At 44.3% G+C, this 19,875-nt stretch overlaps 1 protein-coding gene across 1 annotated transcript in view; it reads right to left on the reverse strand.

The window, feature by feature from the left end:
- Positions 1-9,759, reverse strand: part of CAMSAP1 (calmodulin regulated spectrin associated protein 1) — a 33,994-nt gene extending 24,235 nt beyond the window's left edge. Inside the window, exons 1-5 of the mRNA XM_032232884.1 lie at positions 9,563-9,759; positions 6,591-6,753; positions 2,281-2,543; positions 1,916-2,077; positions 477-557 (exon numbers count right to left, since the gene is read on the reverse strand). Coding sequence (XP_032088775.1) covers positions 477-557; positions 1,916-2,077; positions 2,281-2,543; positions 6,591-6,753 — 669 coding nt within the window. The 5' untranslated portion in view covers positions 9,563-9,759. The remainder of the gene's footprint in view (positions 1-476; positions 558-1,915; positions 2,078-2,280; positions 2,544-6,590; positions 6,754-9,562) is intronic.
- Positions 9,760-19,875: the final 10,116 nt, after the last annotated feature.

The following is a 19,875-nucleotide window of genomic DNA, read 5'->3' on the forward strand; positions in this document are numbered from 1 at the left end:
CTGTCACAGGAGCCCCCAAATTCAATTCATTTTGAAACCATGGCACCTCGACAGACCTTGAGTGAAACCTCATAAGTTTTCAAATCACTCCATATGGAAGGAAGGAAGGAAGAAAGGAAGGAAGGAAGGAAGGAGGTGAAGGAGGGAGAGAGGGAGGGAGGAAAAGAGGAAGAAATGAAGGGAAGGAGGAAGGGAGGGAATTAAGAGCATCAGAAGAGAGGGAGGGAGGGAGGAAGAAAGGGAGGGAAGCACCAGAGAGCGGGAGGGAGGGAGGGAGGGAGGGAGGGAAGGAAGGAAGGAAGGAAGGAAGGAAGGAAGATTGGAAACAACAAAGCAATTTTGTAGAAGAGGTGCAAGACAGGATAATAAATTCTACCAATATAAGCGCCAAGACAGATGGAAAAAGAATGAGGTCTGCTCCCAAGTCCCACCCACATGAATCAATTAAATGTCCCATTTCATCTAATGTGCTTTACCTTTTGATGACCTGGGCTTTCCAGTAATTGCTGTTTTAATTTAATCTCCTTTTCCGTGATCTCTCTCATCTTTAGGTTCACCTAAAAGAGCAGAGGGGAAGAGAAAAAAAAAAGGTAATGAGGGCAACTGTATTCCTTTCCCTGATTTTTGTTTTAATTGCCTAAATTCAGGCACTTTGTCATTTCTTCCTTCTCAATCTCCCCAGGGGGGGATTCTGGCTATCCACAATTGCGTGCTTTACTCTCTTTTTCTTACAACCCAATCCAGATGGCAATCAAATACAATTAGCAGCTTCAAATTCCTAGCAATATAGAGACTCCAAACACACACACACACACACACACAATTCCAGATATAGGCACCCTCTCTAAGTCACAAATCAATCCCCAAAGCCGTAAAAACAAAATTACTCCCAGACCTAAGTAAATGGATTTTCTGTGTTTTATTTTTAACCCAATTTCTAATGCCTTTTCGGAATTAAGTCCAATACTTCTGGCCACATACTTATTTTCTGAAATATAAGCATGAGAAGATTTTTTTTTTTTTTTGCACTCAGTTTTTGGACCTCTTAACTCTCTTGCTCCTGGCTAATTTTATTTATCCAAGGTTTATGTTTATCCAAGGTTTATCTTTCCTGCTGCTTAGAATCAAGGTGACTTTTCTTACAGAGTTAGGTAAAGTCACAGCCTAGAAATGCTTTTCTTCCCCCTCGCTCTCATAATAATAGGTAAAGGCTTTTCTTCCCCTCGCACATCTGTGATCATCGTTCCCGACTCTGGGTGGCGGTGCTCATTTTTGTTTCAAAGCCGAAAAGCCAGCGCTGTCCGAAGACGCCTCTGTTGTTATGTGGCCGGCATGACTCAACGCCGAAACCAGGGGTGGGATTTGGAGGTTCTCCAAACCAGCCATAATGTTATGTCAGAGTTTGTTGCATAAATTCAAATCCAGAAAGCACAGACAGATAACCGATTCAGCTGGATTTATTAACTTCTCGATATGCATAAGAACAGATGAATAAATGTACAATACCAACAGGTGGTTCTTCCAAGTAAACACAAGGCAGGAACGCTGTTCCCATCCCACCAAAGGTGGCTCCTATTTTGCTACTTGCATTTTTACATGATTTCGAACTGCTAGTTGGCAGAAGCTGGGACAAGTCATGGGAGCTCACTCCATTACGTGGCGCTAGCTCAGCGTCTTAGCCACGGAGCCACCGCGTCCCAAATATATTATTAGGAAAAAGCCGTGATTTGATGTGAATGCCTTTTTTTACCGTAGCAGAGGGAGTCAGAAGTCAAGCTTCCGACAAGCTCAGCATCTTAGCCACTGAGCCACCTCATCTCTCTCATAATATTAGAAGACGCAAATTGTACCCTGCTTGCACGCTGGCGTTTACCACTAACCAGGGATTTCCACATCAAATTGGCTCACGATTTACCTTGTTGATCCAGAATATCATCGCATCCTCCAGATCGTAGGGCAACTCCTTCGAGGCACTGAACGTGGAAAAACACTTGACGCTGGCCACGACTTTCTCAATGCTGATCATCTCCACGGTGTAGGCCATCATGAGAGCATCAATCATTGCCATGTGAGGACTCTACAGGACCGGGAGAGGGGGGGAAAAACCAGACCATGCTTGGTTCAACCCCTTGAGAAGGTTGAAAAAAAAGAAGTTGGCTAGTTTAGGAGTGGCAAAATTTCAGGGAGGGGACAAGTGGGGGAGGATCTACGAGGGGAAACCAAGACAATGAAAGAAAGGATGGAGTTGTGGAGCTCAACTCCTGGTTTTCTGAAGCTCACCATTTTGATGGGCGCGGAGCTGAGATCGGATTCGGACACAGGGGTATCATCGCTCTCCATGACGTAAATCCCTTTCCGGGAGAGCGCCTGGATGACCGAGTGGTGTCCCTGCAGCATGGCCACCTGGTCCCCCTTGAGAATGAGGCTGCAGACGCGGTAATACAGCTCACTGGATAACAGCAGCTTGAGGACGGGCGGCTTAATGTGCTCCTGCTCGTACTGGTCTACATAGAAGGGATCTTTCAATTCCTCTGGGATGTTGTCTGAAAGGAGAAGAACAAGCGAGTTCAGAGAGAGAGAACGGCTGTTGACACCACAAAGCTGAAGGTTGAACCGGCAACTTAAAGATGTAGCCGACTCTGTGTGTGTGTGTGTGTGTGTGTGTGTGTGTGAGATAAATCTTTATATTAAAGATTGCTGTAAGGACACACGTTGCTTTCTCAAAGAGGCGGAAATGTCATTTCGGAACGCTTGCGGTAACTAATGCTCGGTTTACCATCCACAATATTTCTATCAATCCTATCCAAAACTCAGGAACGCAACTTCCTTTCCAAATGACTCAATTGCGGCCAACCTGCCTTCCCATGGAGGACCTGTAAACTGCACGAGTCAAAAAGAGGGTTGTGAAAATATCTTCCGACCCCTCACAAACTTCAAATCAAAACTTCAAAAGCAACTTACCATACAATACAATACAATAGCAGAGTTGGAAGGGACCTTGGAGGTCTTCCAGTCCAACCCCCTGCCTAGGCAGGAAACCCTATACAGTTTCAGACAACATCTTCTCAAAGACTTCCAGTGTTGGGGCATTCACAACTTCCAGAGGCAAGTTGTTCCACTGATTAATTGTTCTCACTGTCAGGAAATTCTTTAGTTCTAGATTGCTTCTCTCCTTAATTAGTTTCCACCCATTGCTTTTTGTTCTGCCCTCAGGTGCTTTGAAGAATAGCTTGACTCCCTCTTCTTTGTGGCAACCCCTGAGATATTGGAAGACTGCTCTCGTGTCTCCCCTGGTCCTTCTTTTCATTTAACTAGACATACCGAGTTCCTGCAACCGTTCTTCCTATGTTTTAGCCACCAGTCCCCTAGACTACTGCATTTTGGTATATGCCTTCCTTTACATATCTGTACAACCTGTGTCGCCTGGCTTATATAATCCATGCATGAATTTCTACGGAGAGACAGGACTGCAACCGGCACTCCTGGACACCGCAGCAAGAAAGGTAGCCCCCAAGGCCAGGAGGGCCACCACACTGCGAACTAGTTCGACACCTCTATCCAGATCTGCAGGCTTTCCCACTGCCTTTTCAGGGTTATGTTTCAGCTTGTTCGCCTTGTTTCATCCCACAGAAGCTTCTTAAGGTATCTACTGTTCTCTTGTCCCGCGAGCTCTCGTGTGAGCGTAAGACAGAATCATGTGTCATCACAAAATTACTATTGGATACACAACTCAAAAGGTGATTTACTCTCAGCAGTTCAAACGTTAGGAAGTGGGAGCTGGAGGAAATCTTGCATTATCCAAAGTACACACTTAAGTCCAAAGCCTTGCAAAGGTTTTTAGGAGACTCTTTCCTGACTCTTGCAGAACTTCACCCTGGATGACGCGAGTTAAAAAGAATTTATATTTATATATATAATATATAAAGCCAAATACCACACACTCATCACAAAATCTCCAGAACCGTAAAGTCTACAAACTTGAAATTTGGCACACATGTTTCTCTTGGCTTCTAGGTCCCTGCTAAGAAAGGATTTTTCGAAATGACCATCAGATCATTAGTATTTCTTATACAGTAATTAACATGCTCTGATGCTCAGGTGTTCTACTCCCCCTCCCCACCTGAAAAGAACTCTGTTCCAACTGCCAGTTGCCTCGCATTCCGTTACCATTAGTTCAAACTGGTAGACGTTCCACTCCTTCACTCAGAAGCAGTCTGGGTCTCCTTACAGTACTAAATACCGGTGTATCATCAAAATGTCTACTCCTTCTACCTATGGAACTGCTTCCAGACTCAAGACAGCGGGAGCGATATTTCCTTATGTGTTTCAATTACCAAACACCGCTGAGCCAAAGGATTGGGAACCAAATTTCTCCCGCATAGCCCAATCACATAGTTTCGTCACGAAGGACGGGTATCCAGCTAGTTATGAATATCTCCTAGTCCCTCTAAGAACTTTCTCAAGTTAAAATGGGGGGAATACCGCCTTAACCTTTTTGCCATAAACCAGATGAGTACAATATAAAACAAAGTTTCGCTTGAAATTTACAACACATTTAAAGCCCCATCCAGATTTATGCATTTTTACCAAGATTTTTTTTAACAGTGGGCAAAAGATACAGATTTCTCTTTCATTCTTCTCAACTCTCACCAAATCACCTAGTAAAGTGAACAATTCAAATTTTAAGTTTTCTTCCGCTGCTCAGTTTGTCTCAAATAGCAAATCCTTAATTTTAAGATACTTTGGGGGAGGTGGGGAGGGGAGACATAAGCCTTACAAAAAGCCAAACATCAAATCCGAATTCTTTTTGCCACTGGCCAGATGCAAACCGGCAGAAATGAAATTTCAAATAAAGGACGGTACAGCTTCTGTACTGGACAGCAATTATTATAACACTGATTTGGAACAGTGTTTCCCAACCTTGGCAACTTGAAGATGTCCGGACTTCAACTCCCAGAATTCCCCAGCCAGCGAATGCTGGCTGGGGAATTCTGGGAGTTTAAGTCCGGACATCTTCAGATTGCCAAGGTTGGGAAACACTGATTTGGAAGACTAAAAATTTTGGATAATTGTTGGTGGGGTGGGGGGATCTGAAATAAAATTCCAAAATCCACTCAACTGGGCTCTGTAAAATGAAGGTTCCTAACAGCGATCTGGAACCTCAACAGATACGTTCATAACTCCGCTATCATTCAAGCCTAGTTCCCTAGTTCCCATGGAAGGCAAACATAAACACAACCTTTACTTATCAGTAGCTCCAACCTACACACTACAGTTCTGAAAATCAGATACAAAACATCCCAGCAGACAAACCGTAATTATGGAGGGTATACAAGCCCTCCATCATCTTAACTGCACTTATGGACTACACTGTGGCAAACTTAAAAAAAAAAAAACTCTGCGCAGGAAACTTTTAGTTAGCATTCCTAATTTCAATCTAACACAATTTGTACAGAGAAAGGTAAATGCCCTAGGAGAAAAACACAACAAACATGCCAGTAGAAATGCACTGCATTTTAGCCCGACTACAAAGAAAGCTGCTGTTAATTTGTTGAGTGTTTTAGATCAGTTGGCAAATGAAGAGTTAGATGAAGGGGAATCCCTGTAACTCTGAATTATATATTTTATGCTTGGTTTTAGAAGCGCCGTGCTAATAAACAGCTAGAATGTCTGTACTCAAAAGATAGAAAGAAAGACATCAAAGAGGAAGAAAAGAATTTACTGCCATGCAAAACCTAAGTTGCCAAGAGCACCTGAGAGACACACAGAACACACAGAGACAGAGATAGACAGAGAGACACACACACACACACAGACAGAGATAGACAGAGAGAGACACACACAGAAAGAGAGAGACAGACAGACACAGAGAGAGAGACAGAGACACAGAGACAGACAGATACACACACACACAGGGAGAGAGAGAAGAAATTGGAAAAGTCCCAACATGCACTTTCAGTCTAACACAGGAGTTTACCAGCAAAATATTTCCCATCCATAGCTTTATTTTTATAAACACCACTCAGAATCCCACACATGGGTGGGCTTCACACCACTTTGTTCTAGAATTGAAATGCTGGGGGGGGGGGGGGTTAAAGGAAGGTGACCTGACCTTCTGCATACCACAAGATTTTTTTTGTTAAACAAAAAATCCAATTAGTTGGGAACCCTTGCAAACTAAGCAGCACAGCATCTGCCAAAACCAACCCCCCCCCCCAAAGACTTGCAGAGTTAAAAGTCCTACAAACGCTGGGTTCTCACAGGCCTTTTTCAAGTGATGTGTGGGAGAGCACAGCTTGGCGATACAAAAACAAAACCAACAACGGCACGGCAGGATGTTCTGCACTTAAAACGACAGGCCATTCATGACAAGAAAAGGGGTGTACACGCCGAAGTCTGGGCAAAGGAAGGAAGGAAAACAGTCCCATACGTTTGCTGATTTATTTATTTTTTTAAAGCAGCCTTCAAAACCCATTTCGTGAGAAGGCAGAGAGGGGGGAGTTAGGAGTAGATGGGTGGAGAATGGAAAAGGAAAGAAATAAAATAATAACGTTTCAAGGGGAATTTTTTATTATTATTATTATTTTTACCTATTCCGTAAGCTTTCGCGCAGATCCACTGTAGATTAGCAGCTATTTTGGCTCGGGATGAATCGTAGAGTTCCAACGGAACAATCTCAGCGCTACTATCCGTCAGAGCATCCATTTTTTTTCTGGTGTTATCTCCACCAGCACCGATATCAACATCCACCATCTGCAATGACAACAATAATAACGAAAAGAAAAATAGAGAGAAAGAGAGAGAGAAATGGAACCTAACCTTTTGAAATGACAGCTCAAAATTCAGGCTGATTGTCCAGCATGGATTTCTATTCATCCTAGAAACTTGGGAGAGGAGGGGTGGTCTCCCCCCCACCCCTTGTAAATGTTCAATCATGGATTACAACAAGACTCAGTTTGGAAACCACCCACCCTCACTGTCTAAAATCTATAGCACAGGCCTAATGGGTTCTTGGAGGTCCTACCAGACAATCACACAGCACAATATACAAATCACACAAATCCTTCACCACCACCCCAGCTTAGCAGAAGAAACGAGGTAACTAGCACACCCACTCGGTAAGGGTAGTTACCTGGCTCATCACCGTGCTTCTGCCCCAAATATTGGCTGCGATCAACCGCTCATAATATGCACGGAGGTCCCAAACCTAACATCGATCATCCGATTCCCTCAAGGCCAAAATGACAAGCAGTAAAGGGAAGGCTATGGAGCAACACCCCGCTGCTCCCTTCACCCTTACTCCTAAGCGGGATCAGCAAGGAGAAGCAAGGAGCAGATGCTGAGAATACTTTTAAGCGAGAAGATCATAAGCACCAACAAAAAAAGGAGAGTAAAACCTCTTACCTTTTCTGCCGGCATGTTTGGGGAGGAGGCGATCAAAGGAAAGGGGTCTGGACCCATCTTTCCTGCTAGGAGGCTTGACGCTTCCCCCCCCCCCCAAAAAAAAAAAACCAGACAACAAAGGAGATCTTGACAAGATCTCCTTGCTTCTCATTCATCACTGGGTTTCCTTTTCTTTTTTTGCAGTCTCACTAGCATCCCCGCCCCTTGCAAAAAATCTCTCCTGCATGCCCTGCTTTCCACCTTCAAGGATGAATGCTGATTCTTATTGTGATCACCCCTTACCGCTGTCTCGGCCCCTTTTCCGCTTGGGAGGGGGGTGTTTCCCGTCTCCTTAAGAGACCTCACAGTGAGGGCCCTAGCTGAGCTCAGGGAGCACCAAGGACCCCCTCATTTCAACCCTGAGTGACAAATATTCTCCTTTACGAAGAATATTACCGCCCTTACAGTAGGACAGTGTCCTGCTTCATTCTCCATCTGCCCATCCCCCAATATTCACCCCGATCCTTGTTCATGTTAGGCCCTCTTTTTATCCAACTCTCGACCCCCTCGCCTCTCCTTCCCATAAGCTGAATTCCAGCCCTGTTTTTGAAACATACCCCAATATAAATAAAGGAAGACATCTATCCCGATTTATTTAAATGCAAATTTTAAAAAAAGACATGTGTCTTCTCGCCTGTCATTACTGCCTTTTTCTTGACTGAAGGAAACACAATCTCGGATCCATTGTACAAACCATTACCCTCCACTGCCTAAAACCTAGCTCAGGCCTAGTGGGTCCTTGGAAGTTCTGCTGGACCATCACAGACACACACACACTACGTATACAAATCACACAAATCTTATCCTTCCCCCCACCCAAAGCTTTCCCTTGTCTTAATACCCAACTAATCAATTTCTGCCTGAGCTTTTTTTTAATTGGTTTTTATTGGTTTTTAACTCCACGCCTTTCAAAGCATGTTTATTTTTATTTTTTCCGCCTTTGTGTGTTGGTTATGGTTTCTCTCCCCCACACACACACAAACACCTTTGAGCTCCCAAAGAGGAGGGGGGGGGGAAAGAAGAAGAAATAAAAGAAAACAAGGACTCTCCACACCAAGAATGAAACTGACTTACAAAGGAGTGAAATTGACATATTCATTGGGGGGCATCCAGGCTGGGATCTCTCCCCACCCCCACCCCATTTTGCTCCCTCCTAATGCCCCATCAGCCCCTCCCCTCCCTGCACATAGTAATCACACATACACACACCTGGCTGTCACTTTGCACCCCCATTAATCTCTTCCCACACACCTTTTGTGGCCTTAAACCTTGATGAATGTATTCTGTTTTATTTTTCTTTATGTACACTGAGAGCATAGGCACCAAAGACAAATTCCTTGTGTGTCCAATCACACTTGGCCACTAAAGAATTATTCTATTCTATTCCTATTTTCGATTCCATTCTACTCTATTCTATTCCTATTTTCTGTTCTATTCTATTATTCTATTTCTATTCTATAACCCCCACCCACCAGTCACCCCTTGCAAGGGCTCAAGACAATAGAAAGTGGCTGCTTCCAAGCCATCACTTTTTAAAGCCCCCCACCCCTTAAGGGGGGAAAGAGAGAGGGTGGGGAAAAAAGGCAAGAATAAGCCCACTTCTTATACACCCATAGATCCCCCCTCCCCATACAATCCACAATCTCCCCCACCCCCATCAAAATCACCCCCAGATCGAAATCCCTGTTTGCAGAGATGCCTGCAAAGACCCCCCCAACCACCCCCAATTAGAGGAATCTTATGGGGAGGGGAAAACTCCCCCAATGGTCCCCCCTCCCTCAATGATCTCCCAATGACTTCCCCCCTCCCCATATAAACAATCTTCCCTCCCCCCATCAAAATCACCCCCAGATCGACATGCCTGTTTGCAGAGGGGCCCTTAAAGACACCCCCCCCCAAAATTAGGGTGATTTTATGGGGGAGAATGCATTGGATGGGCACTCCCCTCCCCCAATGATCTCCCCCTCCCCAATGATCTCCCCTCCCCCACACTCCCCTCCCCCAAGCAGGTCAGGGTTGGGCCCTGACGGGGACGCCCCCGCCCCTGCCAAGCCCCCTCCCCACTCCCCCTGACGGCAAAGGGAGGGCAGGACTGCCTCCCCCCCACACACCTCCTCACCTTGCGTCGGCCTTTCCCCAGCTACTCCATCGCCGCCTCGCAGGCCGCGCCCAGGCCGGAGGGGGCCGCGGCCACCCCAGAGGGACGCGGAGACGGGCGGGCGAGGCGGGCGCGAGGGCGCGGGCACGGCGGCGGCGGGAGGAGGAAGAGGGCGGGCGCGCTCCCGTCGTCTGAAGGGGGAAAATGAGATAGAAGGCGAGGAGTGATGAAACGCGCATGCGCGGGCCTTCTCCCTGGGAAGGGGCGGGGCGCCGCGCTCGGGCGCGCGCCGAGCGACGTCACTGGGCGCCCCAGACTGGAAGGGGAGCGGCGGCGTCGCCTCGCGAGCGTCTCTCGCCTTGGCGCGCATGCGCCTAGGTAGGGCACCGCTTTCCCCCCCTCCTTTCCCCCCCCTCCCACGCTCGCTCTTCTTCCTCGCAACCGTCTCCAAGGGAATAAGGCGAAACCCGCCAGGGGGGCGGGGGCGAAGGCGGGGCTTTCTGGAAGCGCGGCCAATGAGAGCCCGATGGGTGTTGTTTTGATTGACGTACGGGCCGGTACCTCAGCTCCCATCCTTTGGGCTGGGCTTATGGCGATGATGGGTTTGTTAGTCCATCCTCGGGGGAAATGGGGCTTGAGCTTCTCATTGGGACAGTGGGGACGTAAAAAAAAAGTCCCCATTTCACATTTATTTATTTATTTTATGATGGTTATATCAATTTTAATAGCTAATATTTTAATAACACATTAAGGATATTTTTTAATTCCAGGCATGTCCTTAATATAAAATAATACAAAATAATAATTTGTCAGAAATGATGTAGGGTTTCCTGCTTGGGGAGGTGGGGTTGGACTAGATGATCTACAAGGTCCCTTCCAACTCTGTCCCCCTGTTATTTTATCAACTTAATAGCTAATATTTAATAATATATTAAGCATATTTTAAATTCCAGGCATGTCCTTAATACAAAATAATAGTTTGTCAGAAATGGTGTAGGGTTTCGGACTTGTGAGGAGGGGTTAGACTAGATGACCTACAAGGTCCATTCCAACTCTATTCCTATGCTATATCAATTTTAATAGCTAATATTTAATAATATATTAAGCATATTTTAAATTCCAGCCATGTCCTTAATACAAAATAATAATGTGTCAAAAATGGTGTAGGGTTTCCTGCTTGCGAGGGTTGGGGTGAGACTAGATGACCTACAAGGTCCCTTCTACCAACTCTGTTACTCTGTTAATTTACGGTAGGATGATTGCGGGATGTTTATTTTAGTGACTCCTAAGAGGTGGAATCCTTAATAGAAAAGTTTTATTGCAAAATAAGTATTTGGGTTTTTTTTCATAGGAGAAATTTGTCTTTTATTTTAAGAAAGGGGTTTAAATTCAGTTTAGCCCGATACTGGAGTAAATCCTATGGAGGCCAACATGCAGAGGATAAATCATTTTTAAGTACCATACCAGCTTTTTAACTATTTTTTAAAAAATATTATAAACTCCTGGTTTAATCATGAAGGAAACGAGGCTTGTTAACCTCCTGAAATGTTAAGATTGTGTTATAGACATATTGAGTCCCTATAATAAACATGGGATGGGTTTTTTCAAAAATTCAATGCCGTATAAATTAATAAATAGAATACAGTTTAATCGCTGGAGTTTGGCAGCATAAAAATTTAATATGATTATCATCCAGGGAAACAAAATGAAACATTGCATCCAATTGGAGAAAACAGTCCAACCTCTTCTGCTCTAGCAGGAGACCCTATATATCATTCCAGACAAATGGCTGTCCAATCTCTTATTAGGCTTGATATAAATGTAATAAGACCAAGTGGTAGAAGAGACCCTTAGTTCACACCCAGAATAATGGAAGGGACCTTGGAGGTCTTCTTGGAGTCCAATTCCCAAGCAAGCTATCCTAGTCTTCTAGTAGCTCAACCAGCTTGAGCAGGAGATACCATTTCAGGCAAAAGGTTGTCCAATCACTTCTTTAAAACCTCCAATGTTGGAGCACCCACAACTTCTGGAGACAAGTTGTGCCACTGATTGATTGTTTTTATTGTCAGGAAATGTCTCCTTCGTCCATCCATCGTTTCTTGTCCTGCGTTAGGTACTTTGGACAATAGCTTAAGTCCCTCTTATTTTGTGGCAACTCCTGAGGTACTGGAACATTGCTATCATGTCATTTATTTGTTTGTTTGTTTAGTTTGTTAAACATGTACAAGATAACAGGTATGTATAAACATGGACATGAACAAAGGAAATGAGTACAAATAAATGGGGACAGTCGGACAGGGATGGAAGGCATGCTGGTGCTCTTGTGCACGCCCCCTTTTCGGACCTCTTAGGAATGGGGTGAGCTCCACGGTTAGATAGTTTGAGGTTGAAGCTGTGGGGGTTTGAGGATGTAACAACGGAGTCAGGTAGAGCATTCCAGGCGTTGACCACTCTGTGGCTGAAGTCGTATTTCCTACAATCGAGTTTGGAGCAGTTTACCTTGACTTTGTCTCTATTGTTTGCCTGTGTATTATTGTGGTTGAAGCTGAAGTAATCATTGACAGGTAGGACGTTGTAGCAGACAATTTTGTGTACTACGCTTAGGTCAGACCTTAATCGGCGTAGTTCTAGGTTGTCCAAGCCCAACATTTCGAGCCTGGTGGCGTAAGGGATTCTATTGTGAGCAGAGGAGTGGAGGACTCTTCTTGTGAAATACCTCTGGACCCGCTCGATCGTATTAATGCCTGATATACAATGTGGATTCCAGGCAGACAAGCTGTATTCGAGGATTGGTCTGGCAAAGGTTTTGTACGCCCTAGTTTGCAGTACAATGTTACCGGAGAAAAAGCTTCACAAAATTAGGTTAACAACTCTTAATGCCTTTTTGGCAATGCTGTTACAGTGAGCGCTGGGGCTTAGATTGTTTGAGATGATGTGTTATCATGTGCTATCATGATAGTAATGACTCAACTGACTCTGCTTAGGATCCATAAATTTAGTTAGAAGAGAGCCATACGCCCTTGTTTGCCATTCCCAAAAGCTGAGTGGGGGCATTCCTTCCATCCTGATAAACAAGGATCGGTTTCTTGCAGGGCGGGACAGAGAAACGCTTAGCCACATGTCTTGAGAAAGGGTGAGGTTGACTTGCAGCTCTCTTATCTTTAAGATCTATCTCTCCTACAGAATGTGTCTCTCTCCCAGGGAGTTCACAAAACCAATCCGGATTGGAGCAAGGTCGCTTCTGTCAATGGGCCTACCACATTCTTTGCAAAAGAAGCCCTGAGGCTATACATTTAATCAAGTTGCATTTCATGCTCGGTATCTCTGGACAATCTTTGTATTGTAATCAACATACATGTGCACCCAAACTGAATCTTACAAGCTCAAATGTAATATTTTTTTTTTTTGCATTCAATGGCCAGTATCAATCTCTTGGTTGAGAAGGAAGGAGTCGAAATGTCAAAGTTTGGGCAGCGTGACTATTATTATGAGATAAACCCAGGAGCAAAACGCAGCACACAGAGCCTTTAGATAATTAATAGTGGTTTATATACAAATATATACAGACATACACATGGTAGATAAATCCCTTGCCATTTAGCTACGGACACAAGGAGAGAAATGAGATACACGACGAGAGAGAGAAATGCCCTCTAATGGCCACTTATATATAGACACCTCTTAAAACGGTAAAAGGCTTGTGTGGAAATTTTGTTTGTTTGTTGCGAAGTCGTGTCCAACCCATTGTAACCCATGGACAACGTTCCTCCAAGCCTTACTGTCTTCTACCATCCTCTGGAGTCCATTGAAGCTCACGCTGGCTGCTTCGGTGACTCCATCCAGCCACCTCCTTCTATGCCGTTCCCACTTTCTTTTGCCCTCCATCATGGTCAAAGGATTTGAGTTTCCTCTTCAGGATCTGACCTCCTAAAGAGCAGTCAGGGTTGATCTCCTCTAGGACTGACTGGTTGGATCACCTTGCAGTCCAAGGGACTTGCAGGAATCTTCTCCAGCACCAGAGTCCAAAGGCCTACATTCTTTGGCGCTGAGCCTTTCTTATGGTCCAACCTTCACAGCCATCCATTGCAACTTGACTAGACACCCTTTTGTTGGCAGGGGGATGTCTCTGCTTTTTAGTATGCTGTCTAGATTTTAGCTGTCTTGGAAATTCTGGACAAATCAATGTCCTCTTTTCCGGGAGTGATGCCTTCTTTTTTTTTCCAGTGATGTGCAAGGAAGGTTGAAGGTCCACCCTCATTTTGTGCTTCAGTGGCGCCCAGAGCGATGCTCCATTAATCCTAAGAGGAGCAGAGAGCGCTCCATTAACAAATGCAAATGTTTTAAAAAGCACGACTGTATAGAAACACTTATGAATCTTTCTGGAACCCATGGGAGAAGGACATCAGCTTGAGTTGTGTGAAACAGAGACTAGTAACTGCATTATTAGGCATTGCTACACGACACAGGTCCCATGTTGTTAATCTGGTTTTCCTTTCTTTTCTGAAGGATGAATTGTGTAATAAACTCTTGTAGCCATTAGGTTTGATGGAGGGTGAGATCCAACAGACAGATGCATCTCCCACGTTGCCAAGGTAACCACTGAATGACAGCTTGATTGGATAATGTCGTGGCTGTGGCCACGGGGTTGTATTTATTCTTTAAAAACTTTCATTTCTTCCCATTCCAGAACTAAAAAACGCTCATTTCTTTCCATTCCAAACCAGACAGATGGAAATCAGAAAAAAAAAAAAAACTCCCACCAAAAAGGTGACAGATGTTTGCAAGATGTCAGATAGTATTAGAATTTCTCTTGTCATATTGGCACTTATCCAAGCATTAATTAGATTTTGTTTGTTAGTTAGTTTAGATCAGCCCCAGTTGGAAGAGAAAAAGGAAAGGAATGGTTGAGCTCATTATTTTTTTATTTAGTTGTCAAACATGTACGAGATAACAGGTATAAGTATAAACATGGACAAGAGCACAAGAAATGAGTATAAGTAAATGGGAACAGTGGGACAGAGACGGAAGGCACGCTGGTGCGCTTATGCATGCCCTCTTTACAGACCTCTTAGGAATGGGCTGAGGTCCACAGTAGACAGTTTGAGGTTGAAGCTATGGGGATTTGAGGAAGTAACAACGGAGTCGGGTAGAGAATTCCAGGCGTTGACCACTCTATTGCTGAAGTCGTATTTTCTGCAACCGAGTTTGGAGCGGTTTACCTTGAGTTTGTATCGATTGTTTGCCCATGTGTTATTGCGGTTGAAGCTGAAGTAGTCGTTGACAGGTAGGACGTTGTAGCAGACAATTTTGTGTACTACGCTTAGGTCAGACCTTATTAGTTCTAGGTTGTCCAAGCCCAAAATTTCGAGCCTGGTGGCGTAAGGGATTCTGTTGTGTGCAGAGGAGTGGAGGACTCTTCTCGTGAAATAACTCTGCACTTGTTCAATCGTATTAATGCCCGATATGCAGTGTTTTGGATTCCAGGCAGATAAAGCTGTATTTGAGGTTAGGTCTGGCAAAGGTTTTTTATGCCCTAGTGTTACCAAAGAAGCAGCTTCTGATGATTTTAGGAAGTCGATGAGATCCTGTAAAACAGGTGAGAATTTTAAAAGAACCAAAAGCGACGTACGAAACCATTGGTGGCTCTTAGAGGAGCAAGGATAATTTTCAAGGAACAAAATCAATAGACACCTGAACAGTATTGCTGTAAAAGTAGATTTAAGTGAGTTTTCTTATTCCTTTCTAATGTTATTGGTTTGCTGCCTTCTTTCTTTCTCTTTCCTTTTTCCCATGTTGTGCATAACGTGGCTTATCTAGAAAAGAAATAAAAGGATGGGTAGGGTTTTTTTGCATACACTCGCCCAGGAATGTTGCCAGATGCAGAAAGACTGGTTTAAGCTTGCTGGAAATAAAAGAGGCAATCCAAGTTTCTCTTTCAGCTAAGGAACTTCTCCCCGTAAGGGGGTTTGAGATCCTGCGGGCCAATCCTAACCGATCTCAGCCCAGTTAAAGAGGCTTGAGTTTTCTGAATATTGGGAGCATTCAGGGTTGGGAGATCACCAGAAAATCCAAGATTGTAGGTCAGATCTTCTAGCTATTCTTTCTATCTATATATATAAAATGGCTCTGTGTGTGTGTGTTCCAGCATAACTCCGGAACACCTCGAGCAATTTCAACCAAATGTGGTACACAAATGACTTAACCTCTGGAAACAAATACTGTGTGGTTAGACACCCCTAACACCCCTTGGGGTGTGTGTTCTGTTAAGATATAGCCTGTAGTGCCTTAAAATGGCTTCTATCGTACTGCCGTAAAATGGTTTCTACTGTACAGTGCAATGGAGTTGCCGTGGGAACGGCTTCACAGTACTCCACAAGGGGGCTCCCTCTGGTAAGCGGGAAAATCCAAGATTAGAAATTACATTTGGTCTGGCTAGATGGAGATATCACTTCCAAGCAGTTGCCAAGGAAACTGGCATCACTAAGGCTTGATGTAGTAGGATGAGTTATTCTCAATGACAGTCAATTCATCTCGCCTTGATATCTTTATAAATAACTCAAGGCAGCTAACTTACCTAATGCCCCTTCCTTTTCCTATTTTCTATACAACAACAACTCTGTGGGGTGGGTTGTGCTAAGACTGGCTCAAAGTCACGCGGACGATTTTCATGCCTAAGGCGGAACTAGAGTTCACCGTCTCCTGGTGATTGGCCCACAGTCACCCAGCTAGCTTTCTTTCTTTTTTCTTTTTTGCCGAAGGTGGGACTAGAACTCCTAGTCTTGGCCCAGAGTTATCCAGCCGGCTTTCCTGCCTGAGGTGAGACTAGAACTCATTGTCTCCTGGTGTTTGGCCCAAAGTCCACCCAGCTGGCTTTCATGGCTAAGGTAGGACTAGAACTCACCATCTCCCACTTTGAAGACCTGGTGCCTTAACAATTAGACCAGGTTGGCTCTCTCTTCTCTTAATGATGAATGCATCATTAAGAGTATGTTATTCAGTAGGGACGCAGTGGCTCAGTGGCTAGGACGCTGAGCTTGTCGATCAGAAAGATCGGCAATTCGGCAGTTTGAATCCATAGCGCCGCGTAACGGAGTGAGCTCCCATGACTCGTCCCAGCTAGCAGTTCGAAAGCACGTAAAAAATGCAAGGAGAAAAATAGGAGCCACCTTTGGTGGGAAGGGAACAACATTCCGTGCACCTTTGGTGTTGAATCATGCCAGCCACATGACCACGGAGATGTCTTCGGACACTGCTGGCTCTTTGGCTCTTTGGCTTTGAAACGGAGATGAGCACCGCCCCCTAGAATCGGGAACTACTAGTACATATGTGCAAGGGGAAGCTTTACCTTACTCAGTAGTTGATATTCTCCAGTTCTAATTCACGTCGGAGGGGGTTGATTCTCTCCAGTTCCAAGTCAGAGGAAAATAGAACTGTGGTTATATTCATGCTCTAACGCCATGCACATATCTGATTCACGTGTTCCCAAGACCCTCCCAATAGTCACGGTGTAATGCTTCTCCCCAGGTGCCCAGGGATGTGTGCTATGACAGGATAGAAGATAAGTGGGCGGCCAGTGGAGGCAGTCAGGCATTCCCTGAGTCACAAGAAGAGAAAGAGAGGCGCATGGCAGGCTCCCTTGAGCGCATAACCTGGTGTCCCCATGGCAACCACTGTGATGATGGTTTCACAAACTGACATCCCAAGTACCAAATGAATGCATGTGAAAAAATCTTCTAACCAAGGCCGTTTTCATGCAGTCATTCAGTAAGCGGGTAGGAACTCAGTAGCCAACATATTTCACGCCGAAAATTATATATCTCATTAGCTGAGGTTTTTCCGTCTCGATTGGCAAACCCTCGTTTCCGAAAACACACAGTTTTTTTTCAAAATACCAACAATTTTTGCAGCTCAGGCTGGAAATGAGGGAGCCCCTTGTGTGCCTTCTGAGCTGGGTTGTTTTCTTGCGGAGGATTTGTTAGTCAGCTAACTGATGAGTTCGAACAATTAGTAAGAACAATTAATCAGTTAGAACAATGAATCAGTGGAACAGAAGTTGCCTCCAGAAGTTGTGAATGCTCCAACACTGGAAGTCTTTAAGAAGATGTTGGATAGCAATTTGTCTGGAACGGTATAGGGTTTCCTGCCTAGGGATGGGGTTGGACTAGAAGACCTCCAAGGTCCCTTCCAACTCTGCTATTGTATTGTATTACATTGATGAGGTTACCTAGTTGGGTCATGAGACGTCTGCACCCCTTGATTTTTTAAAAATCCAAATTTTCTTGCAGTAGAGAAAGCCATTGAAAGGCGTAATCTGAGTCAGGAAAAAAAATAATAGAACGGGGTAAAGTTTAGCTCGCATCTTTTTGCCAACTGCCAATCCAAGTTTCAATCTCTGCTAATAGAGCTGAGAATAGAGCTGGGAGGGACCTTGGAGGTCTTCTAGTCCAACCCCTTGCTCACGCAAGAGACCCTATACCATTTCAGATAGGTGGCTGTCCGGTCTTTTCTTGAAAAGATTTTTAAAAATCATTCATATATATATATATATATATATATATATATATATATATATATATATATATATATATATATTCATATATTTCATCTGAAGGACATATTTTTCTTTCTCGGTTTCTTTTTCTTACTGCCACAGTCCATTGCCCTAAGTCTCCACATTGACGAGGGAATCTATATAATTCCTCCTTTTAAATTTCCCCTTGCTTAAAACTTTTTTTTTTTAAAATTTAATTAGTGGCTTACATTGACCTAGCTCCAGGAAAGATTCACTGCTGGTGAACATAACTCACCAATCGTGTTCAGCAACCTGTCGGCAATGATCCTATTATTAAACTTTTCCAGGTCAAGGATTCAGGTTTCCTGTCGTTCAGGAATGTCTCTTAAAATTTGAAACACGGTTTCACCTCTTTTATTGCAAGAGGAATTCCTGCACCTTCAACATCTGCCGGAGCTGCTGATCTGACCCCTCACATCCTGGGCATAAATAGTTTCAATTCCTACCCTCAAAACGATGCTCTAGGGCCTTGCACACCAAGACAACTAGACAGAAGGACAGTTTTTTTCCCAAATGCCATCACTCTGCTTAACAACTAATTCCCACAACATTGTCAAACTATTTACTAAGACTGTATCACTATTATTCCTCTCTTCCTTACTTGTATCTATCTCTCCCCACTTATGACTATAACCATGTTGCGTGTATCTTTCAATTTATATTCTTTTATTTGTTTCCTAATACGATTTGATAGCTTATTAGTAATCTATGACTATCACTAAGTGTTTTATGATTCTTGATGAATTTATTCTATTTTATTTTTCTTTATGTACGCTGAGAGCATACGCAAAGACAAATTCCTTGTGTGTCCAATCACACTTGCCCAATAAAGAATTCTATCCTATCCTATCCTATTCCAAGCAGGAGAAAAAAATACAAAAAGGGCTGCAATCCTTCCACCATAAGTCAAGGGTTAGGCTACACATTGTGTTGCAGTGGTGAGATTCAATTTTTTTTACTACCGGTTCTGTGGGCGTGGTTTGGTGGGCGTGACATGTCTTGGTGGGCATGGTAGGAGAAGGATACTGTAAAATCTCCACTCCCTCCCCACTCCAGGGGAAGGATACTGCAAAATCCCCATTCCCTCCCCACTCCAGGGGAAGGATATTGTAAAATCTCCACTCCCTCCCCACTCCAGGGGAAGGATATTGTAAAATCCCTATTCCCTCCCCACTCCAGGGGAAGGATACTGCAAAATTCCCATTCCCCGCGGATCAGCTGGGACTCAGGAGGCAGAGAATAGATGGGGGCGGGGGCAGCCAGAGGTGGTATTTGCCGGTTCTCCGAACTACTCAAAATTTCTGCTACCGGTTCTCCAGAACCTGTCAGAACCTACTGAATAGCACCTCTAGTGGTGTGCCTTAATATGGGGGATTTGTAAGAATGCATCTCTGGAACGGACTCGCTGAATAAAAGAGGAAGGGTAATGGGTGGAAAAGGGACATAGATCAATTCACACACACACACACACACCAGATCTCTAAGGAAAAGACTGCTAAGAAATTAAATTTAAAGGGACCCGCTGTAGATTGTAAGACAAGCATTTGGGGTACGATTGTCCAAGAAGAGCAAGAGAGTTGCAGAGGATATCAGACAAAAGACAAATGGGAGTTGAGAGTTGGTTTCTCCCTCCTCCCTTTTCCCTTTCAAAGGATCTGCCACTAAATCCCCTGGTTGGTTTGGGAGGCTGGCTCATCAATCCAAAATGCCTGTTCTCTGGGCCCCAGGGTGGAAGAGAGAGAGAGAGAGGTGGGGGGGGGGA

The sequence above is a fragment of the Thamnophis elegans genome, chromosome 16 (genome assembly GCF_009769535.1).
Source record: "Thamnophis elegans isolate rThaEle1 chromosome 16, rThaEle1.pri, whole genome shotgun sequence".
In the NCBI taxonomy this organism is placed as follows: Eukaryota; Metazoa; Chordata; class Lepidosauria; order Squamata; family Colubridae; genus Thamnophis; species Thamnophis elegans.